General features: G+C 37.7%; 1 protein-coding gene across 2 annotated transcripts; it reads right to left on the reverse strand.

The window, feature by feature from the left end:
* Nucleotides 1–5,245: 5,245 nt before the first annotated feature.
* Nucleotides 5,246–25,339, reverse strand: LOC119787928 (copine-3-like). Of its 2 annotated transcripts, XM_038292002.1 has the most exons (17): nucleotides 25,249–25,339; nucleotides 20,769–20,969; nucleotides 20,508–20,687; nucleotides 20,302–20,376; nucleotides 19,010–19,081; nucleotides 17,600–17,680; nucleotides 16,108–16,197; nucleotides 14,136–14,234; nucleotides 13,940–14,026; nucleotides 12,725–12,784; nucleotides 12,486–12,619; nucleotides 10,387–10,441; nucleotides 10,212–10,263; nucleotides 9,831–9,964; nucleotides 9,006–9,242; nucleotides 8,805–8,919; nucleotides 7,378–7,516 (listed from the first exon to the last, which is right to left on the reverse strand). In XM_038292002.1, the coding sequence occupies exons 2-16, from the start codon at nucleotides 20,925–20,927 to the stop codon at nucleotides 8,809–8,811; spliced, it is 1,626 nt and encodes a 541-aa protein (XP_038147930.1). In that variant the 5' UTR covers nucleotides 20,928–20,969; nucleotides 25,249–25,339; the 3' UTR covers nucleotides 7,378–7,516; nucleotides 8,805–8,808. The 2 variants fall into 2 exon arrangements, with proteins under 2 accessions (XP_038147929.1, XP_038147930.1); XM_038292001.1 differs by lacking the exon at nucleotides 8,805–8,919 and having other exon boundaries at nucleotides 5,246–7,516.
* Between the last annotated feature and the right edge of the window lie 196 nt (nucleotides 25,340–25,535).

Genomic DNA, 25,535 nt, shown 5'->3' on the forward strand with positions numbered 1-25,535 from the left:
AAAATGCGAGCAGGCAAAGCGCGGGAGCAAAATTTTTTTGGGCAATTATTTATTTTAGAAAAGCATGGGCTCAGATAATTATGGAAGCCCGTTTCCGCCACTCTGTAAAAAACAACAACAAAAAAAAACATATTATTAGAAAGCATTGTAATTAAATTGTACAATCTGATTGTTATTTTCTGAATTATTAAATAATGATTAAATAAACCAAATGGAACTGGCCCACTTGTGAACTTAACAGTATATCTCTAATCCACTACTGATGAAGGCACAATTTATCTTCATTAAATATCTGTCAGCAAACGTGAACTTGAAAACTGAAAACTTAAATGTGCAACTTTAAAAGGAAAAACAGAAAAACACCTCTACATACATACATGTCTGTGTTTCTCATTTCTATTTGAGGCCCATCCTGTGATGGTGATGATCCATTGAGGTGTGTATATCATGGCCAGAAAGATGGGAGAGCTGTATGTTTATTTTTTTAACGGCAAACGTTAGCGTCCCGGCTTCATTTTTGCCAAGCTAGAGTTCTCCTCTCTCAACTCCGCTCTGAGGGCGGAAAATTAATCAATTAAAAAATCTGTGCCCCAGGCACCGCAGATCCACAACGGGGCATGTGCCCCTGTGAAAAGGGTCTGCCTATGCCGATGGTGTATATATCATCCTAAGAAATTACGATACACTGAAAAAATTATCCGATTAAGAAAAACATCCATAAAATAAATCTATTTGCAATTAACTCGAGCAGGTAATAATAATTGAAATGTATTGATCTCACAGTGGAGAAATTCACTCTCTGCACTTAATCCATTCCCTTCGGGAGCAGTGGGCTGCCATTGTGCGGCGCCCAGGTAGCATTGTGGGGGTTAAGGGTCTCGCTCAGGAGGACAAGCACACGGCTCTAACCACTAAGCCAATGGCCTAATTATCGGTAGGCAGAGACTGCAGTTGCTTAGGAGCCCACAACTTCTTAGGGGCCCCATCACTGACACCTGGTTGGCCCCCTACACAATTGTAGACTAGGACGACTCTTTGCAGATAAAGTGGAGCAAAAAATTCCGTTCAACAAGCATCTCCCTGAAATCAGTTTTTGGAACTTGGGATGTCTGTAACATGTGATGATGGTTCCATTTTTCCATGTGTGATCATAAACTACTGAGAATTGCATAATTGTATCTTCTTGGCGATTATGGAACTGTCGCCGTATCCTGAGCCTTTATCACGTGTTGTACTTCATATGGGGCCCACCCAGATAATATTGCTTACAGGCCTATTGTTGTGTCGTTACACCATTGTACTAGGCCATCACTCCCCCCTTAAATGGGATGATTTATCAAAGGAATTATAAGACAGCTCGATATAATGCACTTGAAATAAGATAATTGAGGGTTTCGTTTTATTCATCGTTAAATTGTCTTTACCTATTTGAATCAATTGAAATTACACCTAATTTAAGGAGAAAATATTTTTTTTTGCAGTGTTTGTTTTCAGAACAGGGGCCAGGATCTGCTCTATAGGGGCCCCTGTTGGCCCTTGTCTAGAACCGCCCATGCGTGAAGGCTGGGCTGCACTCTGATCTGTATTTTTTACAGCACTGCAATAACAAGCAGGGGAAAGGAGTCCATGTTCAATTTGAATGAGTAATCTCCCGTTTTCAATAAAACTTTATATGACTTGGAAAATGTTTGTTGCGATTACAAATATCTTTCTCAATAGGGATTCGCACAAATTGAACCTTTCCATTGTATCATGGAAGAGTCATATAAAGAATGGTGGAAAAAACTGCTCTGTTCAAACCCTTGGGAAGGGTAAAACTATGGCTTTGAACATACAGTCCCCATTGTGAAACATGGGGATGGTAGCATCATGCTGTGGGGATGCTTTAAGAAAACATAACTTTTAAACAACATTTTTGATTGTTTTAACAGCTAAAGGCTGCTCAATGAGACCAAAGCTGGGTGTTAATACTGAACAGTGCTGTATCATCAGCATAGAAATGAGCAGTGATGACTTAAGTCAGCTTGGACTTAACCCTTCATGATCTCATTACCTGCATATTGCAATAAAGATTTAAAGTATTTTTTTCTTAATAATCTCTATAATTTTATGTAATTCAATTGAAATCAGTTTATTTATATAGCACCAATTCACCACATGTCATCTCACGGCACTTTATAGTTCAACCAGATCATACAGTCATATTGATTCAAAGTTTTATATCTAAGGAAAACCAGTTGATTGCCTCAAATAATTTACTCAAATGCAATCCCTCACACTAAGCATGCTTGTAGCGACAGTGGAGAGGAAAAACTCCCTTTTAACAGGAAGAAACCTCCAGCAGAACCAGGCTCAGCGTGAGCGGCCATCTGCTGAGGCCGACTGGGGTTCAAGGAGACAGAAGCAGAGATACAAAAAGAAACTGTAAACAACTGTAAAACTCTGTAACCACAAATGAGTTGCCTGAGATAAAACTTTAAATGAATTACTAATTCAAGGCTTAATCCCATTCAAAAAACATTCTGTCCGGAGAATGACAATGTAGAGAAATGTCCAAGTCGAGCTAACACTGAAGATTAAATTTTATTATGGATTTCATGAAAAAAAGATTGTTAAAAACAAAACAAAGAAAATGTATAGAAAAAATACAACATAATGACTTAACATAGTGACTCAGAAAAATCTGTCAGGTCAGGTTATCCCACCAGGAAGAGTTAGTTACTTAAGAGGTTTACTTAATGTTACAAACATGCTTCAGTTACTATATGAGGACATTTAAGTTTTCATCACCTTTTTTAAAGCAATCTTTAAAATCGATATTTTCTAGATGTGAATTACCCCCCTTGTCAAAACGTTAATTTCTGTATTGACGTTCAGCATAGACATTAAATACTAGATTTTTCCACATTATTCAATGTATGTCTATACTTCTGCAATATAAGAGTTTATTATAAGACTGTTAACTTTGTTTTTCTCATTGCCTGTCTTATAATCAATGTTAAAAGAGCAGGAAATAGGTGATAAAGAAAGCTAAATGCTGTATTATTTGTGTTACAAAAAGTTTTTAAATTATTTTAGTTCTTTTTCCAAAAGAAAACAGAATAAGAATTAACTAAGAATTGAAACATAACTACATGTAGTTAATGTTTCCATAATCTAAATCTTTTTAAGCCTTTCCCATATATAATCTATCTTTAAAATAATTAAAGTAACATTATATTATAATCTATTTATCTGATCATGTTGATTTCATTAATCTTTTCATAGCATAGAGCAACAAAATCCAGACAAAATAAAAACATATAACATAGGCTACGTTCACACTGCAGGCCTTAATGCTCAATTCCGATTTTTTTGTGAAATCGGATTTTTTTGCATGTCCGTTCACACTTCCAAGTATATGCGACTTGTATGTGATCTACTGTGTGAACTGAAAGCGTTCAACCGAAGTGTCCCGCATGCGCACTCGAGGACGCGATGACGTCACATGTAGCAAGCGTCCTCAGTGTTTGCGGAAGTAAACATGACTCGTAATACCGCAGCGTATATTGCGTTCTTTAAGTTCTTCTCCAACAGGAGCAGGCACATTACGAATGAAATCTTTTTAAGAAGATCAAAAAGAAAGAGAGCCAGATTTCTTGCAATGGCGTTTTGTGGGGCAGTAATAGCAACGTCCGTACAGAGCTCTCACTGAGCTCTCTATTGACTGCTCTCTGTGTTATCTTCCGCCATGGTTGTTAGTTTTTCCCACCTCCGCTTAGTAGGACGCAGATTAGTAACGTTTAGTAACATTTGTCAAGTATCAATGACGTGTAGGTCGGATGAATGCGACCTGGCCGTACAGACACAGGTCGCATTTGAAAAGATCAGATACGTATCGGATTCAGGACCACATATCCAAGTGGCCTGGGTCGCATTTGAAAAAATCCGATCTGTGTCGTTCAGACTGTCATAAAAAGATCAGATACAGGTCACATATGGGCAAAAAAATCGGAATTGGGTCACTTCAGGCTGCAGTGTGAACGTAGCCATAGATGACATAAGGCAATACATGTAAACAACTTAATGAGTCAAAAATAAATTTTAACATACAAAATTACATGCAAGGATTACTCGAAGCAAACTTAAACATTTAAGACAAAGTGAACAAATTTGTTTTTAGTGTGTAAACAAACATATGGATCAGGTCTCATTAAGCGAACGGTGAATCAGCCGTCCAATGGAAGCACCACAGGGTCAGCTAAATAAAACAACTCGATTTCAGTACAAATGATCATTAACTGTTACATATGCATCGGTTCATTCTGTAAACATTTGACCAAGCTGCTCGCTTTCAGCTTCAAATCTATTTACATTTTCTGGGACAACACAACATATAAAAGCCAACAAAGAGGTGACTGCAGTAAAAAGGGCATCTGGAGGAAATACAAAAAAAGACACAAGTGAAACACTTTAAGGAGTTTATATGTACATCTGGCTTTAGACGTGACAGACTAATCAGAGGGCTGTTTTTAGCTGCCTCAGTTCTTAGAATATAAATGTACTAAAACATTTATTTAAAAAAAAATAATAATGAATCTGGCACTTGAGTAAGATGAAGGTAAGCCCTATAGTTTTGCCTAAAATATCATAACCTATAGGCCTCAGTGGGGCCATAATGTTGATTTTAGTGTTCAGTACCAATTATTTTGGTGTCCAAATTCTATTTTCGGGCTATTTAGGTTTAAAATATTTCACTCAGATATAAAGTTAAAAGTCATGACTGACGCAGAGCATAATAATCCGTTTACATTTCTTTGACAAGTCTGGCTCAGCGGAAACGTACTAAAACAGGTCACTGATTTATCTATTTCATCTTTATAGAGAAAAAAAGACTGCACCAGAATGAGATTTAAAAAACACAATTTAAAGATCTTTGTATTTAAAAACTGGTGACATGATAAAAAAAAAAAATGGGCAGTCAATTTTGTCCAACACTTCCTGATCGAAGTTATAAATGTTATTTATCAGTTTGTTAATGACCTCCCTATCAGCAGAGTAGCACTATTTAACAATTAAACAAACAAGCATCACATAAACTCCTAAATAAATCCTGTTGTATTTTCAGGGTTTGGCAGCGGTGTATTTTTTTTGACTAGCATATTCAGTGGTTACAACCCAGAAACTTATGGGTTACAAACCTAAAGGTAGTGGTGTCTTTAATAAACTATAGACATTCTTTTTTAAAGTTAGTTTAGTTTGATGGTTTTTTAATGTAAACTACAATAATTTAGCATATTCTATAAAAATATTAAGTTGGTTGGTTTTACCTTCACTTGTGTGCGATATGATGAGCTTTCAGACATCACTGTTTACTTCCTGAAATGGCTAAAACATATTTTTAAGGAGTTAAATCTCTGTCCCTGCTACTTCCAGTATGATCCCTGATGTTGTTAACTTATGTTGTAAATCATTAAGTAAAAACAGTCCCTTCCATGACCTGTTGGTTTGCTGAAATTTTAACGCTAAAAGAATTGGCGAAGACTCCTGAACAGGTATAGAAACATCTTAAAAAAAAATGGAGTGATAGTCTGCTTACTTTTGATGTAAACCTGTTTGGCATTTTAAACTTTCTCAAAGCTCCAATTGTTTTCCAAAAAACAATGGAGAAAACTAATGTTAAACAGTTGAATCCTTGGTTGGGCACTGGTGGTTCTGTGGAGGTTTTCCAGGTTGGTTTTAAGCATTTAGCAAATGACTCTGGAAGCGCTGGGATTCTTAACGTAGAGTTTGAGTTGGTGAACCACACTTTTCTCTATTTATATGTGTCATATGGACAATAAGGCTGGGATAGAAGGTGCAGAAGTTGATTGGCTTTGTTCCTATCTGAGAGAAGGAACTTTGTGTTAACGTTAATAAAAATCTGCTGTCCACCTTCAGCCCATCTTTCTTGTGAGGTTCCTCTGAGCAGTTTTCTGTCCTTGTCCTTTATCGTTGTACTTGCTATCTTTTGGAGTGTATTTTCATCAAAATGTAACTTTTAGTATAAAAGAGTGCCACCTTGCCCTGCCTCTGACATCCACATGCTCCATCCAAGCAATATAAAGCTGCTGTGAAGAGGTTAAGAATGGGAAGGCTCTACATTTAAGTGTAAGCAAAATTGTAATTTTCTTTAGGTTTAACAGTGTGTCACACAACCTGCCTGGTTGCCTTGAGTTAACTTTAAAGAATTATGTAAGAAAATCTTTTCTCCCTGTGCATGACATCATTCATTTCAATATGGTGGCTTATACATCCCTAAATAGTCTTTTATCAAACAAACTTGGAAGAAATTGGGCTTTTTCAGTCGAGGCTCCCAAAGATTCCTTTTATATATTAGACATGCAGCTTTGCTCCGTTTTTCAGTCTCTATTAAAAGCAGTTGCCATGCTCTTTTTATTGTCTCTGTTCTTTTTCATATGTATTCAGTATTCTAACATTTATTTAATATCTGGGTTCTATATAAATATATATATATTTTTTTTTATCCTGAACTGATCCAATACCAATACCTGGACCATATCGGCCAATATCCAATAACGATCCAATTCAATTGTTGAATTAAATTATATTATTTGTTAACAAATAAGCAGCAAACAGAAAGGTCAGTTCCATGTAAAGTGCACTTGATTGGATCACGGAAAGCTGATATCAAATCAACAACATCTAGTCCAGCTAATCAGTCGACAGCAGAGCCAATTTCCTATCCATCTAGCTATTCAATATCGGAGCCGATATCCGATGGATCTAATTAGTCGATATCGGAGCGAATACCGGATCGATCTAACCAGTCAATATAAGAGGCGTTATCTATTTCAGCTAGTTAGTCAATATCAGATTAGATATTTGATCCAGGTATCGGACCGGTGCATCTCTACTTTTTAAAATTGTATTTTTACACAGCACCTTGGGTAATTGTGCTACATTTAGATTGTATATGGATCTTTGGTGGTAACTATGGAAATTTGATGTATGCGAGGTAGAAATATTAGAAAACAACCTCAATGTGTAGGAAAGACATAAAACGACATGGATTGATGATCTGACACAGGCAACATAGAAAAAAGCTGTATACGCTGTTAATTTACCAGATCGGAATTACTGAAAGACTGTCTTATAATTTTCATTTAGACCTCACATATAATATGTAATGTGTAAAATATCATATTAATAAAACTTAACCTGGTAAATGTGAGCATTGTATAAAACGTGCTGTTTAGTATTAAAATAACTAAACTAACTTGTCCTTCGATCTGCGCAGCACATGCTAGAAAGACTGGAACATCTTACAAAGGGGTTTTAAAGTTCAAGGGTCATGGCGTTTGTAGAAGGAAAAGGTTGGTGCTCAGTGTGCATCAGCTGGGGGCGCTGATGCCACGTCGTTATAGGTAGGAGGAAGGTCGCCGCAAGGCGGGCTCAGACTCATCGTTTTCAAGAAGCCTGCCACCTGACCTGGGACTTCTGCCAAGACACTCTGAGCAAGAGCTTCCCGAGGAGACTGAAAAGAGAGGAAAAAGGTATGGTTACATTGCAGGGTGAATAAATATGCAAACTTAATATCAGTGGCGGCCGGCCAATAGAGTGCGTTAGGGCGCTGCCCCACCCACCCACCCAAGGACCCTCATTAAGACATAAGAGAATAAAAAAAATTGTTATAATTTAATTTTAAATTAAATCTTTAATATAAATTTGTTAGCTGTGCAAGATAAATATTTAATCTTTAATGACTAGTAAAGTGTAAGTCCATTTTTTGCCGGGTTGGTGACATATTTCTGCCTTAGGGTGCAACAATAGGTGCCCATTGACTCTCGTTAAAAGTTGTACATGCGCAGTGCTCCTCTGCAATACAAAGGCATAGGACAGCTCTGGGTGCAGGAGAGCTGTGCCTCGAGGTGACAGGAAGTTTATTTGCTCATAACCTTCCGCCACAGTGCAGACTTTTTGCATGTGATTGAAAGGTCGAGTTGCGGGAGTTGGAGACGCATTGGAGAGAGAGAGAGATAAATGGCACAAGAAACGTCCCTTTCAAGGACCTGGTTTAGCAAGAAGGCTCGGCTAACTGGCATGTAGCGAGGCTAACACTTTATTCTGCTTTCCCTGCCTCCTTTTTCAAACGTCAAGATCTGACCCAGAATGGATAAAGACAGGACTGATTTAAAATAGCCTAGTAAATTAGCCCAAACCGCCAGCTGCAAAAATTATTCTTGGCTGCGAGTGGTCTAGCCTCGATCAATGCCCCAGGCCCTAGAACTGGCGGGCCAATCACAATGTAGAGATGTGTTCTGAATTTCTGGGTTCAAAGCAGGCGGGCGGGTTTTGAGGGTGTGACGACAAAGCTGCGCAACACTGGAGAAAGCACAACAAGGAAGATGGCAACAACTAGTGAACAGTTCTCGTTTGAGATAGCCACATTTAAAAAAAGTTATATCTAAGAAAATTTTCTTTATTTTGGCGAAGGCAAAAAAATCTAGACACCATAACTGACAAAAATTCAAATTTAATATCGGACAAAAAAAAATTTGTCTTTTTACACGCCGTGGGAGAATGTCTGGTTTCAACCTTAATCGATATTATAAAATATCAAACATGGATTCAGAGAGCTGGAAAGTCTGCGATTAATAAACCAGCTTATTTAAAATGATCTATGCTAATGAAGACAGGCAGGCATAAGGACTGTCGCATGATCAGGCATGAGGTGGACATATGAAAAAAATGGCTGCCTAGAAGCATGCTGCTGTGGAGAAATTCAGAGGAGAGAGGAGGAGAAGAGGTTGGGAAAGTCGTACATGTCTAGGGAGGACAGGGCTCGCTGGGGGGCTTCAGCTCAAACATACTGAAGAAGGAGGCCACTTGGTCAGGCAACTCTGCCAGAACGCTTTGTGCGAGTGCTGCAGTGCCTGCCTGAAATAAGATGTGCAACACTTAAACATGAACATGACGCCGAGCGAGCACGTCTGCAACCTTTGTCACCACGTGTAAAAGCTTACATTCTGGAACTGCCTGAACGGCACAAACTGCACGATGTCCCTCATGGCGGCTTCGCCCGTAGCCGAGCGGAGGTTCCCATCGTCTCCGTCCAGGAACTCCATGGCGGTGAAGTCAGCCCCTCCCACTCCGACGATGATGATAGACATTGGCAGCCGGGAGGCGTTGACGATGGCGTTCCGCGTCTCGTCCATGTCGGTGATGACTCCGTCGGTGATGATCAATAGGACGAAGTATTGCTGCAGGATGAAGGAGATGTCACAGAGGATCCAGGGAGTTTATTTCCTCAAATTACCGGGATCCATAGAGTAGCCTGGTCAGTTAGACCGACTTACACAGAACGTAAGTCAGTCTGGTAAGCCTCTATAAACCGACCAATCACAGCGTAGGTGGCGAGCCAATAATACAACTGTTCAAAGATGTGTTATTGATGCCCCTTATTATGTCCAAAAAGAGAGTTTTATATCATTATAAGTTCAACATCCGGCTACTGTAAAAGGGTTTTTGTGTCACATCTGTACTGATCTGGTTCTAAACTGTTTCCTCTGACTCTGTTGGTCCCGCCTTTGAAATCAGGCTCTAATTGCTCTTTCCAGAAATAATATACCATGTACATGGCATAAATTTACCTGTCTGGTTTGGCTATCAGTAGAGAGCATTAATGTACATCAAATTTCTAAGTTTTCCAAGAAATTTTTTTTATTTAGTTAGAAAATAACCCAAAAACCATGAATCTGTTGAGCTATCGCCTAAAATCTCCCAAACATGAAATCTAAAGTTCCAGCTTTTATGCTATAACAATGGCGGGTATCTTGTTTGCAACTCACAGAGGCGGTTTGCTGCTGTAAGGCTTCTCGGCCAAATTGGGCGACATGGTTGATGATTGGAGAGAAGTTGGTTGGACCATAAAGCTTCACCTGAGGCAGACACTGCTGATAGGCATAGACCACCCCCTCTATGCCTACAAAAATAGATACAACACAAACACAATGACTCCCATAAACAATCTGGATACTGGAACATATTGACCAAAACATGTAAGGGACATTTTACACAGAACTTTAACTACCAGTCAGATTTTAAGACATGTTTCTATCTTTTCTTTCTTATTTCTATAAACTGGTCATCAAATGATATCGCAGTGACTCTATGAAGACTTCTCCAGCCTCTCTTAATGTTGCTAAAAAAGGACAAGATGCTAGCATTACCTGCACAGAATGGATTTGAAGGGTTGAAGTTGATTGGAAACTCGTGGCTGACCTGCAGACACCAACATTGGATCATTCAAATGTGAAAGGAATGCATGGGAATAGGAAACGTCGATCCAGGGCGAGTTTTATGTCATCATCAAATCATCTGGTAAAGAACAACTTGAAGAGTTACCTGCCAACTTGGAGGGAGCTGGGCACCAAAACCAAAGGCAGGGAACATCTTGTCACTGTGGGAAGGAAGTTAGATTATCAATGCAGTTACATCCATAATGTTAGGACCAGGACTGACCGTGTTTTTGCCTTCGGGAATGCCTCATTTCCCTGTAGCACATGCTAAACAAGATGGAGGAAAGGTTTCCTCAGATGTGATGGACCAAACCGGCATAACAGCATCATGCCGCAGTTAATGTTTGCTGGATATCCTTGAAGTGAATCCAGTCAATTAATGAAATTCTGTCTATTTATATAGCGCCAATTCACGTCTCAACGCACTCTGGTTGAGTCAATTCAACCAGATCTGTTTTATTTTTTTTGCTAAACTGACATTTCTAAACTTTCTATTCCTTTTTAAAATAAAGTAAAATGCAGGTATATTACAAATTTATAATGTTCAATCACATAAATCGTTATGAACCTGTTATAACCAAAACAAGCGCTTGACAAAGGAGAGAGTAATGTCTAACGGATACTATTTGAAAAGTGTAGGAAGTGTTATAGCACCACAACAAAGTGAATTTACCAATAAAAGTGACATAATTCTGGAAGTCAAACAGTTGGCACAGCTTCAGCTCTGTGTGGAAAGTAGGCAGTTATCAGGTACAGCGGATGTGTAATTCCGTTTAGTGTAAGTTTGAGATTGCCTTCATTGATCATTAACATAGTGAAATATTGCGTTTTTGTGGTCTGCACAAACACTACTGAATTATGCTGCAAAAGCAGCGGATGTTCAACTGTTGGTTCCAGTAATAGTGTTTTTTTTTAATGCTCACCACCCAAGATTTTGCCCTATGATTTGTTCCCTAGCTCTAAAACAAAAATCACCTCTCAAAATCTCTCTGAATGATGTCACTGATTTGGAAAAAATAGCAGAATGCTAATGGAATAAACTATTAAAGGTGAAACTTTCCTCTAACCCAGCCGTCCCCAACCACCCGGCATTTGATACCGGGCCGCACAGAAAAAAGTATATATATATATATATATATATATATATATATATATATTTATATAATTTATTGACGATCAGAGTCTGAGTGATGTTTTATTTTGAAAAATATAAAAAATTGCGGTATTCTCTCCCAGTTACATCAGTCGGTGCATCTGTGCCTCTTGACACAGGTTAATTCAGTTCAAGACGCATCCTATCTATAACATTCTATCTTTGTGAAGAGGGATTTTCTGTGGTTACAGCGACCAAAACAAAGCTACGGAGCAGACTGGACATCAGGAGCACACTTCGTCTGTCATTTTCTCCGATTGCGCCTAGATGGGACCGGCTTGTTGTTTTATTTTTATGCTGTTTATATTGTCTGACATATAGCGATCCGTGGTGCAAAAAAGGTTGGGGACCGTTGCTCTAACCCACTAACTCTCACTGATTTCTCCTCCGTCATACATTTTTTATTTAGAGGAGAAAAGTGGGGACGAAGTTGCTCTGGAAGAGGATGCCAGGGCGGCAGAAACTTGGTTTGGTGTAGAAGGCTTACAGCCGTACATGTTTGAGCCCATGCCTCGCAACGCTGCAGTTCTGTTAGCTCTTTCTTATTTCAACCGTTGCTTATATTAGCTGCAACATATGACAAGATGACAGCTGATATAAGATTGGCCAAATTTAGGTGTACAGGCTGACCTATAACTAACTGGCCTGCATAAGATAACGGGAAAAAAACACAGATTTTCAGTCATAGATTTTAGAAAATTTTGGGACAATGTCGTCTGATAAAGGGTACATTTATATAAATGTTTAAGCCAGAATGATTTGACATTTAAATACGATTTCCCTACGACTTTAACATGGATCACATAAGACCGCTCAATTCAAGCTTGGATAAACAAGGGAGTCGTAGCAGCAAGTTATGCGCTTCTACAAGCTTTCAAACCCGAGGGAGAGGTGAGGTTTTCTGCCATAGCTATCATAATAGCTTAGGGTTTGTTAAATTAATTCAATTGACAGTTTGCTCCTTATGAGATTACTGTACCTGTTGTGTCTTTTTATGTCAAATCTGAGTAGGTTTTCCTAAATAGAAGCCATATTTAACATCTTTAACCTACCTATCATAGTCCTGGATGACGTTACCAACAGCCCAGATGGCTGCCAGATACTCATTGTAGCCCTGAGGGTTGATGTAGTGTAGGGACTGGGGTGACTTGGGATCCCCATTAGAGCCCGTGAAATCGATAGCAATCTGCCCCAAACACAGAAAACGTCATCGTTACAAGGACCTTCAACAAACCAGGAAAAACACTTGAGACATTTCTGTCTGGATAGATTTCAATAGAGAAGCACTTACTGTGAAGTTGATCTGACAGCCGCCCATGATGTAATCCAGAAATGTGTACTCCTTCAAAATCTATAGAAAATAAGGAGAGACTATTTTTACGTCCATTCTTTTCCATGCTCACATTTCCAGGAAGAGAAGAAAAGGAAAGAAAGCAAGAAAGAGCCATGGGAAAGGAGGGAAACCTGGAGGAAGAGAGGAAAGGACACGATGTGGGAGACAAGAAAGGATAAAATAAAAAAAAGGTCAGATTTTTAGCTATAAATAAGGGAATAAAGTCGCAAAACAGACACATAATTTGCATTTTTTTTTTTATTTACAGACCTGAAAAATACGGAACTCATCTTTTAAACTGTTCGATAAGGATCCCTGAAAATCTAAATCTCAACAACTACTGAAAGTAGGGGCCGTTATAATGCTGCATAATGATGAAGAGGAAGTTACTAAATTACAAAAAAACATTCAAAAAACGAAAATGTTTCATTAATATATATACAAAAATGAATATTAGGAACTATATTTATCAAACATTATACTGGGCAAGTGGTAAAAATCCTTAACGTCAACCCCTGGGAATATTTACCATGATCTCAATAACACTTAGACTTTATTGTCATTGAAATTTCATTTAGTACAGCTATTAAGACATTTCCATTTTTAAAGTGCAGCAGTGAACACAACCGGACTTTATACTGCAGAGGCAATGAAGGCATACAAGTCATTAGAAGAATATAACTTCTTCTTGACTGGACATGTGGGGCAAATATTTTATCACAGAGCTGATCGGGTCAACGCAGTCTGCTTCTTGAAGTGTGCAGTGATGCCATCGCAGAAGATGACCGACAAGAAAGGGAGTCAGCAGGTGTGGGTCTGCTTGGACAAAGTAAAAAGCTATGTGGTGTCTGCCATTGCAAATGCAAAGCAGAGATGATTTGATATTTATATAAATCTATGTGATAACAATACATGCAAGCCGTATATTTTCGATTTTTCAGTAAAATAAATCTTCAGTCCAAATGGGTCGACTTCGAAAAGTTTTAAATCACGTCTAAATTTGAGATTTAATGCGTTGGCTTGGTAACATGATCGCTAAAAACAATGTGCTGCTAGTGCTTTTGCCCTCCAAGAGCAAACTGGGGGGCGTGGTCTTATGAATGTGATGTCTTTCCTAGAATTAGTAAAATAATCTTGTTTCTTTCCTTATGAAGGAAGATACATAGAAAGTACCTTGCATTGTTTTATGACAACAACTCCTGAGTTTTTGTAAGCCTTCTTCTTCTCCTTCTTCTTGCGGTTGATGCATTCATACTCTGCCTGAGGAGATGAGAAACAAACCAGTTAGAGAGCGACTTCGAGACGCTCCTGCTGTAGTTATTCAGCTTCTCATAAAAGAAAATAAATAAGAGCATTTCACTGAACTCACTGCGTATGACTGGGATGCCTGCTGTATGTGGCTGAGCGTCGTGGTAAAGGAGCCGATAAAATCATGCGATCCGCTGTTGTTATAGTCGTAGCATTCAACCTGGAAAAGACAGAGGGTTCGGAGAAGCAGGAAAGGGTCTCACTAAGCTGTTTAACTACCAACTGAATCGTGGAGAGAGAGAGACAGAGCAGATGAGGCTGGAGCATGCCATGGAACTAAAGCTGTCAACATGACACTCATCTACTGGAAACGTCTAGCAGAGAGAAACACACAGATTATCGGATGAGCCTTTTAAGCATGATGACCTCATCCGTGTGGAGACGAAAAAGGCAGGAGATCTCTACACACAGCATGAAGCAAACAGCGAAGGTCGAACAAACTGGGTGACGCTACAGCTGAGGAAGCTCATGGCTCATCCATCTTAATGGAGAATTCTACCGGTGGAGAAGCTAGTCCTTTGGTTCACCTTCCTGTTTGACTTTTAGTGCTTCATTATAATATTTAAATACAACCATAAAGCTTTGAGCAAACCCAAAAACATTCAATTTCTTGAAGCAATTTTAAAGAATCCGAAACCTTTCTATTTTTTCTCCATATTGTCACTCTTCAGTTAATTTTGTGACCAATCCAAGGCGATGTGTAATCCTGAAGTGGAAGAAGAATTATATGCTTATTTTCATTTTTTTTTTTTTTAGATGTAATCTTCAGAACACAAGGTGGGATTAATAAAAAAAAAGTATGGTTCATATTATTTGCCCCACTTTACTCGGATACCTGTCGATAAAACCCAGTTAAAAACAAAAACTTTGTCTTTTTTTTATTTATATATTATTTTCCTTGTCTATATTTATCATTTGAATTTATATCAAAGGAATAAAATAAATACCGGTACACAAAATTCAAAATTAAACAAAGAATCTAAATAAATATTTTTTTCTACTCAATGACAATTACATTAAATAAAATAACTAAAATAAATCAACTAGCACACAAAAAAGTTATTTTTCTGTTAAATTATTCTCTTTTTTTTATTAATGTATCATTTATATTTATATTAAAAAGAAAAAAATCACAAAAATAACTAAAATTAAATCAACTAGCACACAAAAAATGTTATTTTTATGTTAAATTATTCTCTTTTTTTATTAATGTATCATTTATATTTATATTAAAAAGAAAAAAATTACAATTACATTAAATAAAATAACTAAAATTAAATCAACTAGCACACAAAAAAAGTTATTTTTCTGTGAAATTATTCTCTTTTTTTATTAATGTATCATTTATATTTATATTAAAAAGAAAAAAATTACAATTACATTAAATAAAATAACTAAAATTAAATCAACTAGCACACAAAAAAGTTATTTTTCTGTTAAATTATTCTCTTTTTTATTAATGTTTGATTTATATTTATATTAAAAAGAAATACATTACATATGAAGAAAAATGATTGTTCATTTAATGCATGTTTGTTGCTGTAATGTGACAAAATGAGAAAAGGTTCAATAGGGGTTAAAAGCCAACATCTAAACAGGAAGGCTCAGCAACGGACCAGTCTCCTGAGAAGTGTGCGTGTTCCTTTAAGACGGATGCAGATGCATCGTGGACTTCAGCCGGTCCTGTCACAGACACCGCATCCTTCACGTGACGTGCATTCACTCTGTTAACACTTAACTCACTTGTGCTGCTGCCTGGAAAGCATCTGTTCCAGATAAGTGTGCTTTAACAGAGTTAGAGAACGGATGTAAAAAAAAAACAACAACAAAAAAAACCAACAATAAAGAGCTTAAAAATGCACACAAAGACGTTATAAAACATGCCTGCAGGTTGGGTTGGGTAGGGGGGGACACATTGGGTTCCCAATTTTAGCCAAGAAGAAGTCCCGGATATGTGGAAGTTTTGTTTTTAACTTCTTCCTTAATTTAATATTTATTCTTAGAAACACAGGCTGAGGTTTTAATGTATTTACCTTTATAGATTTTTCTATTTCACCTCCACAGAGGGCCTGCATCGGGATTCTGAATGGCTTCCATGTCGGGTTTAGGTTGTACATCACGACCTAAACAAGGAATAAGAAAACAATAACAAACAATTACTGCGTATTTGGACACTCAAAAAACAGATTGGGTGTTTACTAAATGAGTCATGCGTTGTAGTCGAACATCATTCAGAAATGTTATTTTAAGATGGTGTGGAATAACTTAACATGTACTAAATTCAGTAAGAACCTAATGCTTATTGGGCAAGATATCAAATATCATTAATAACTCCAGGACAGAAGGTGGCAGTAGGGTGCGAGCAGGAATCGATTAACAAACTTTACTTCCAGAAAGTTCATAAGAACGGAAAAGAAGGGCAGTTTCTTAATTCACAAGAACTCGAGTACGGACTCGTGTCCTCGCCATGTATGTTTTTGAGAAGAACACAAGAAAGTCTGGACTTGGGGAGAACAGGAGATTAACATTTTGCCAAATAAAACAAACAGAAAATCGCAGTAAGAGCCAGTCACGGAATCGCGGACGGAATCACGGAATTGGCAAATTAACGCGGAATCTAGTGTAAACGCTGAATTTCTACATTTGAAATGAAATTCTGTTTTTGTGTGGGAGAAGAAGGTACGTCCGGGGGAAATGCACACCGGGGGACGCAAATCTGTGCAACACAACCCCTCCCGCTCCGCCATTTCCGCTCACCCTCCCCCGTCAAAACATTGAAAAAATGGCGAAGCGGCTCTCCACAGCTCCGCTTTCGGCGAAAAAGTTGAGAAACACGACGCTAAGCCCTGAGTACAGAGCCGAGCAGTTCCCTCGTGACTTTTACATGTCAGGTGAACTATTGTTTTGCAAGTTTTGTCAACATTCCATTGATTAGAAGCGCAAAAATACATACATAAAACGCAAAAAAATTAATTTTCAAAAATTAAAATGGAAAAAAACGGAATTTGGGAAAAAATAAAACAGAATTTGGCAAAAAAATAAAACAGATTTTATAGGGCTCTACGCTACTTCACACACGGCTATGCTGAGAGAGGGCTAGTGCAGACGGGGTGCGGTTAGCCCAGACTGCGGCTAGGCTCGGAGGTCCACTGGTTGCCGCAGTCCTCTAACCAGTATAAGCCCTCTGCTACTACTGAATGAGCGGCGCTAGGCACTGTGGGACAGGCGTCATGTAAGGACAAACAGGGCAACAACGCGTAATATTCTATGAAGTTCCAGAAACACTTATATTAACAATTACAAATGATTTATAAACAATTACATTTTTTATTGTCCATCGTCAATGGCTTGTGAATTTTGTCTGGTCTTAGACTTGTTGATGCAAATAATTTTTGATTCTCGTCATATTTTTATTTTCTGGAAACAATTTTTGTGCGTCATCATCTCGTCATCAACACGGGGGCGTTAACAAAATATTTTCGTCATCCTCCTGGTTGACGAACTGACAATTTGTTTTTTATGTACCTCTGTCCTATGAGCCAGCTGCCATCCCGTTTCCGTCTCCTTGTAGAATTCCAGGAATGGGTCGGATTTTCCGAAAAAGTCCTGGAAAAAAAAAAAAAAAAAAAAAAGTATTTAAGTTCAAACATTTTAAATCTAACAAGTGAAAGACTTCAGACATATCCTATGAAATGAATCCTCAGCACTTTCACTTAATGGAAAGTATTAAGATGTTATTCAGTATTTAGTATTCTCTTTTGTAAAACTGCAAAAACAATCTGTACTCTCTGCCATGATAAGGTCAAATGAGATGGTTAATTTTCTTCAGATATCACTAACAACTCTATATCTAATCTGATAGGGGAGATAATGCTGATGAAATATTTAAACTAGTGCTGTCAATCGATTAAATTTTTTTAATCGCGATTAATCGCATCAATGCCTAAGTTAACTCGCGATTAATCGCATTTTAATCGCACATTTTTTTCCTGATTGAAAATCATTTAAATACTCTCGATGACATACAAAAAAATACATACAGGCTAGGTTTGTGCCAATGTTCTTTTTTTTAAATGAGAACAGGTCACAGACACTGATTTATGCCATAGAAACATATGGCAAGAAGATGGGGAGGCATGTAGCAAAAAATAAAAAATATGTAGCCAAAAAAAAGGCCCTGAAAACAGGCTGATGTAAAAGACAGTCTTTACAGTTAATACAGTCTTTTGAACAAAGACAAGCATTTTACCCTACTGCTATAAAATGTAGTACAGTTAACATTAGATGTTAATTAACCAAGATAATAATGAACAATTTTCAATCAATACATCAAAATCAATAGACCGACATCACTAGATGGAGGTAGTCTATGCTCTAGAAAGTTACTTTTCAGACTCTTAACAAAAATGAGAACACACACACAAGCACCCACCCACCCACACACACACGCGATACTGACCTGTGGCGTACACAGACGGCGAGAGTGCCGTAGCAGATTCCATTTCACCTCAGTAATCTGTTTTCTCAGCGTATTTCAGGTTGCTACTAGTTACCAGACACTCAACTTGTTTGTTGGTGGTGGGGCTTAAAGAAAAGGCACTAGCGTCACCCAGTGTATGAGCGTCTTTTTCCCTTGAGGAGCTCCGCTCTCGAAGCCTATGAGAAATGCATACACTGGGGGAAAATAGCCCCGCCTTCTCGCAGGCTGCAGCGGGATGTACTTGGAAAATTGTACCATAAAACCACATAGCGTTAATCTCACGTTAAAAAAATTTTCGCCGTTAAAATGGCCTCGCGTTAACGCGTTAATAATGCAATAATTTTGACAGCACTAATTTAAACGCTTCAATTAGAGACCTGAGTCAGATTTAATATGGATCGATAAGAAGGACCTGAGCTGAGTGATAGAAAAGCAGAACAATCGGGCATCCACACCTTCTTGTCTAGTTTCCTGGCAGAGACTTCAAATGCCACCACCCTGTTGTCAGTCATCTCTTCTGCACAAATCTAAAAATAGCAAAAACAGAAAATATAATTAAAACCTGAGCGTTTCCATTTTATCGCCCCACTTATACAAGCTTCAGTGCCTTTTATTGGGGTTTGATTTATTTGGATCTGCCAGAGGAAAAATCATCCGTTTGGTAACTGAACTTTGAGATGTTTTCTTCATTGCACTCTGTTTGAAGTGACCTGGTCATGGATTGCCATGGAAACAGAGAAGCCAGATAAGGAAGTAACCAGGGTGTGAAATCAGCCTCATTGGAAACAAAACCCACACTGGATGTGAGGAAAATGATTTGGATTGTAATGCTTGGTTTATTTGCTTTTTATAATGTAATGTTTAAGTTATGTGTAAAATATTGGAGAATGTTTGTTTTACTGGAGATGTAATTTACTTTGTTCTACACCAGGAGTCCTTATCATCCGCTGTCCTACATGTTGTAAATGCGTCTCTGCTCCAAAACTCTCTCACTGCAAAAAAGTCATTTTTTTCTTTAAATAAGTGCATTGATTCTTGAATTGGGAAGTGATACATTTTGCCAATGGAACAAGACAATTTACATTTAAAATGAGAAAAAAAAAACAATTGCATTATCGTTTTTCAAGCGCATATTATCTAATTATCTTATCTTATAAGTGAAAATACTAATCCCATTGGAAAACTATCTCATTTACCTACTCAAATTAAGAGGAAACTAGATCATTTTTCCAGTGCTGCACTGGGAAAAAAACTAAATCTAGATAAGTCTTACTATTCTTAAAATAAGTGCATTTGTTCTAGGATAGAGGAGGTAAAAGATACATTTTGCCAATGGAACAAGACAGTATACATTTAAAATTAAAAAAACACAATTGCATTGTCTTATTTAAAGTGCATATTATCTAATTATCTTATTTTAAGAGTAAAAATACTCATTCCATTGGCAAACTTTCTCATTTACCTACTCAAATGAAGGGTAAATACACTTAATTTAAGAAATTCTTACTTATTTCTAGATCATTTTTCCAGTGTACAAATCTAAAATTAAACAGTTTAGATCAAAGCAATAAATTGTGCATTAGAAATGCAAGTTACCTTTCAGATGTATATCATTACAGTTTTTAAAGCATCCCTATTATTCTACTTCACATATGAATTGCTTGATTTTGATCTTCCATAAAAAATCCCAGGAATTTTGTTGCTGCAAAAAAGAAAGAAGACCAAAGCATATGGAAACTAAGCTCACTGTTATTGTTCCTTTCCCTGCTGGCGTCTTGTCTCTCTTTACAAGCGGCTTTGTAATTTTTCTCGAGGACACAATCTGAACACAGAGAGAAAAGGTCAATTTAGTGAAATCCAGATGCATCTTAGTCCAGGTTTAAATATTTAGAGCATTTGTGTGGGTTGCGTTAGCAATGTTTAGGTAATATTTCGGAGCAAAGCGAGACTGACCTGTCCCAAGGTGCACTCCAGTTGTCCAAGGAAGTCGGCCTCTTCTGGACTGCAGCTCTCACTGTCGATGTCATACAATTCAAACCTGAGCTTCTGCACCATCTCAAAGTAGTAGTCAAGGACGATCCTCTTGGAAAATTTGGGATTTAGGCAGTTTTGTATTTTTTCCGTTCGGCCAATCTAATACAAAAAAATTAAATAAAAAGAAATAAGGATCTGTTTCATTAGCAGTACCAAATAAACCCTCATCCATCTCCTTACCTCCTGCCAGTAAGACCCTGAGGAGTTCAGCCGAAGCACGCACATGGGGTCAGACTTGGAAAAGGCATCCATGTCCAGCAGATTATCACAGGAGATGCTCAACGCCACCTTGGTCACACAGTTTGCCGGGCCGGGAGGAAGGACTCCAACTGATGCCATCGCTGTCCGAGGGGGGAGGGGGACACGGAGACCTCGACGAACCTGGAAAAATATGTATATGTTAGGGAATAAAGACAAGCGCTCACTTATTGAACACCTGAATAATCTGATACAGAGAGCTGGTAATCTGGCTTATTTCTTATAATAGTTTAAAATTGAAAGGATTGTTTAATTTAAGGGGCTTTTATATTGACAGAAAGATGCAATTTTAACTCATTTTAAAACCGTATCTTTTAATTTAAATCCCTACAGCCCTTTTTGCACTTTCTTCTCATCCTTATTTCTAATACCGTAATATTGAGTGCCATTTTATATTTTCATAAATACCTTATATGTTCCCACATCCTTTCATCTCTTTCACACATCAGGTTTGTCTGCAAAATCAGTTCCATTGAAAACTACGCAAGCATCAGAGAAATGCCGACGGGCAAGATTCAACAGATTAAATGAGACAGTCATCTCTGCTGAATCAGACGGGATTTTTTTATGGCGTCACAAAACGATGTAGAGGACAGCAGAGAAGGTTGACCCTTTACTTCAGATAAGATCTATTTTTATTACTAGTATTATTACTGTTATTATAACAGATCTGAGTCTATGGGATAAAGCATCCAGCAGAGGAATGCCTACAAACAACATCCACACAAGCTCTGCAGATACATACATTCATGGTTATTATGTGGTATCATAAGAATAAAGAACAGCCCTAAAAAAATGCATTGAGTTTAATAATAATAATTATTATTATTAGGTGGAGAGTGGCGGCATTGAGGTTAGGGCATAGAGCTTGGATTTCTGAGTTTTAACCCCACTCCCACAGACTGCCACTCTGGGTCTCTGTGCAAAGACCCTTAACCCCACACGGCTCCGCACACTAGAAAAAAACTAAATCTAGATAAGTGTTATTTTTCTTTTAAAGAGTGCATTTGTTCCTGGATAGAGGAGTAAAAAGAGACATTTTGCCAATGGAACAAGACAATTTACATTTAAAATAAGAAAAAAACTATTGCACTGTCTTACTCCAAATGGATATTACCTAATTATCTTATTTTAAGAGTAAAAATACTGATTCCATTGGCAAACTATCTCATTTACCTACTCAAATTAAGGGTAAATACACTTAATTTAAGAAATGTGTACCTATTTCTAGATCGTTTTTCAAGTGCAGGAGCCCCAACATGGCAGCCCACTGCTCCTCAAGGGGATGGTTTATACGCATAGAGTTAATTTTGTTGCTTTGTACTTGTGACAGTGTAATGACAATGAAACACCATTTAAAATAAGGGGGGGGGGGGGTTGGATTGTCTTATTCCAAATGGATATTACCATATACTCATTCCACGGGCAAACTATCTAATTTACCTACTCAAATTAAGGGTAAATACACTTAATTTAGGAACTTTGAACTTATTTCTAGATTGTTTTTCCAGTGAAAACTCTGCACTGGAAAAAATCGAAATCTAGATAAATAATATTTTCTTAACATAAGTGCATTTGTTCTGGATTGATGAGGTAAAAAAGACATTTTGGCAATGAAACAAGACAATTTACATTTAAAATAAGAAAACGCAATTGCATTGTCTTATTCCAAATGGATATTACCTAATTATCTTATTTTAAGAATATAAATACTGATTCCATTGGCAATCTATCTCATTTACCTGCTCAAATTAAGGGTAAATACACTTAATTTAAGACATTTGTACTTATTTCCAGGTTGTTTTTCCAGTGCAGGAGCCCCAACATGGCAGCTCATTGCTCCCCTAGAGGATGGGTTATACGCATAGAGTTCATTTCGTTGCTCTGTACTTGTGACAGTGTAATGACAATGAAACACCAGAAAAAAAAAAGTGAGACACTTTGCCAATAGAAAAAGACAATTTACATTTAAAATAAGAAAATAAAAAAATGTATTGTCTTATTCCAAATGGATATTACCTAATTATCTTATTTTAAGAAACTATCTCATTTACCTACAAAAATTAAGGGTAAATACACTTAATTTAAGAAATTTGTACTTATTTCTAGATTGTTTTTCCAGTGAAAACTCTGCACTGGAAAAAATCAAAATATAGACCAGTAATTTTTCTTTAAATAAGTGCATTTGTTCTGGATTGATGAGGTAAAAGAGACATTTTGGCACTTTAAATTTACATTTAAAAGAACACAAATGCATTGTCTTATTCCAAATGAATATTACCTAATTATCTTATTTTCAGAGTAAAATACTCATTCCATTGGCAAATAATCGTATTTACTTGCTCAAATTAAGACTAATTACACTTAATTTAAGAAATGTTTACTTATTTCCAGACCGTTTTTGCAGTGTATAATAGAAAAAAAGGCCAAACTGAACTCTACTATACAGTTATTTATTTCAGAGATGGAATATGGAGCATGCTCTGCTCAGTAAAGCGAACATTATCGCTCAGAAATGAAAATAAAATCAACATGAACACCGCTCCCTATAGAGAGGTTGGTGTTTTTAACACTAAATGGAAACTCTGAGTAGAAGTGAGGGAATAGAGAGCGCTGTGTACCAGTTATTTCAACCGTCGCTCCGTCAGAGCCAGCGGCGCTCTTACTTTTAAATAATAAAACATTCAAATTAGAAGAGAAACGGAGAAATGACGCCTGTTTTTCTCTTTTTTAAACAGTGTGGGAAATACAGGTGCTGGTCATAAAATTAGAATATCATGAAAAAGTAGATTGATTTCAGTAATTCCATTTAAAAAGTGAAACTTGTATATTATATTCATACATTACATACAAACTCATATATTTCAGATGTTTATTTTGTTTAATTTTGATGATTACAAATGACAACAAATGAAAATCTCAAATTCATCATATCAGAAAATTAGAATATTGTGAAAAGGTTCAAAATTGATGGCCCCTGGTGCCACACTCTAATCAGCTAATTAACTCAAACCACCTGCAAAAGCCTTTAAATGGTCTTTCAGTCTAGTTCTATAGGCTACACAATCATGGGGAAGACTGCTGACTTGACAGTTGTCCAAAAGACGACCATCGACACCTTGCACAAGGAGGGCAAGACACAAAAGGTCATCGCTAAAGAGGCTGGCTGTTCACAGAGCTCAGTGTCCAAGCACATTAATAGAGAGGCGAAGGGAAGGAAAAGATGTGGTCGAAAAAAGTGTACAAGCAAGAGAGATAACCGCACCCTGGAGAGGATTGTGAAATAAAACCCATTCAAAAATGTGGGGGAGATTCACAAAGAGTGGACTGCAGCTGGAGTGAGTGCTTCAAGAACCACCACACACAGACGTATGAAAGACATGGGTTTCTGCTGTCGCATTCCTTGTGTCAAGCCACTCTTGAACCACAGACAGCGTCAGAAGCGTCTTGCCTGGGCTAAAGAGAAACAGGACTGGACTGCTGGTGAGTGGTCCAAAGTCATGTTCTCTGATGAAAGTAAATTTTGCATTTCCTTTGGAAATCAAGGTCCCAGAGTCTGGAGGAAAAGAAGAGAGGCACTTCATCCACGTTGCTTGAAGTCCAGTGTAAAGTTTCCACAGTCAGTGATGGTTTGGGGTGCCATGTCATCTGCTGGTGTTGGTCCATTGTGTTTTCTGAGGTCCAGGGTCAACGCAGCCACATACCAGGAAGTTTTAGAGCACTTCATGCTTCCTGCAGCTGACCAACTTTTTGGAGATGCAGATTTCATTTTCCAACAGGACTTGGCACCTGCACACAGTGCCAAAGCTACCAGTACCTGGTTGAAGGACCATGGTATCCCTGTTCTTAATTGGCCAGCAAACTCTCCTGACCTTAACCCCATAGAAAATCTATGGGGTATTGTGAAGAAGAAGATGCAATACACCAGACCCAACAATTCAGAAGAGCTAAAAGCCACTATTAGAGCAACCTGGGCTATCATAACACCTGAGCAGTGCCACAGACTGATCGACTCCATGCCACGCCGCATTGCTGCAGTAATACAGGCCAAAGGAGGCCCAACTAAATACTGAGTGCTGTACATGCTCATACTTTTCATGTTCATACTTTTCAGTTGGCCAACATTTCTATAAATCCTTTGTTTTTATTGGTCTTCAGTAATATTCTAATTTTCTGATATGATGAATTTGAGATTTTCATTTGTTGTCATTTGTAATCATCAAAATTAAACAAAATAAACATCTGAAATATATGAGTTTGTATGTAATGTATGAATATAATATACAAGTTTCACTTTTTAAATGGAATTACTGAAATCAATCTACTTTTTCATGATATTCTAATTTTATGACCAGCACCTGTAATTCATTCGTGTCAAGGGTTTCCTCGGGTTTTAGCCTACCTTTATATCGCTGGCAGTCCTCCGTGAACGTAGCGGAGAGCGCTTTGCTAGCTAGCTGACGGAGGGAGGCGTCTACTGCTTCCTGTTAGCGGTGGGAGGGGAGAAGAAGGAGAGGAGAGAGGTTCGATTCCCGGTTGGACCAAGGAAATATGTTACATATTTAATTTCTGTTTATTTATATAGCGGGAATTGAACCCAGATCTTTCTTGCTGCAAGACAGCAGTGCTACCCACTGCTCCACTAAGCAGCCCAATTTATTTTCTTTAATAAAGTGTCATTTTCCCTCG

Source organism: Cyprinodon tularosa, unplaced genomic scaffold, assembly GCF_016077235.1.
Source record: "Cyprinodon tularosa strain WSP-4 unplaced genomic scaffold, ASM1607723v1 ctg306, whole genome shotgun sequence".
Classification (NCBI taxonomy): domain Eukaryota; kingdom Metazoa; phylum Chordata; class Actinopteri; order Cyprinodontiformes; family Cyprinodontidae; genus Cyprinodon; species Cyprinodon tularosa.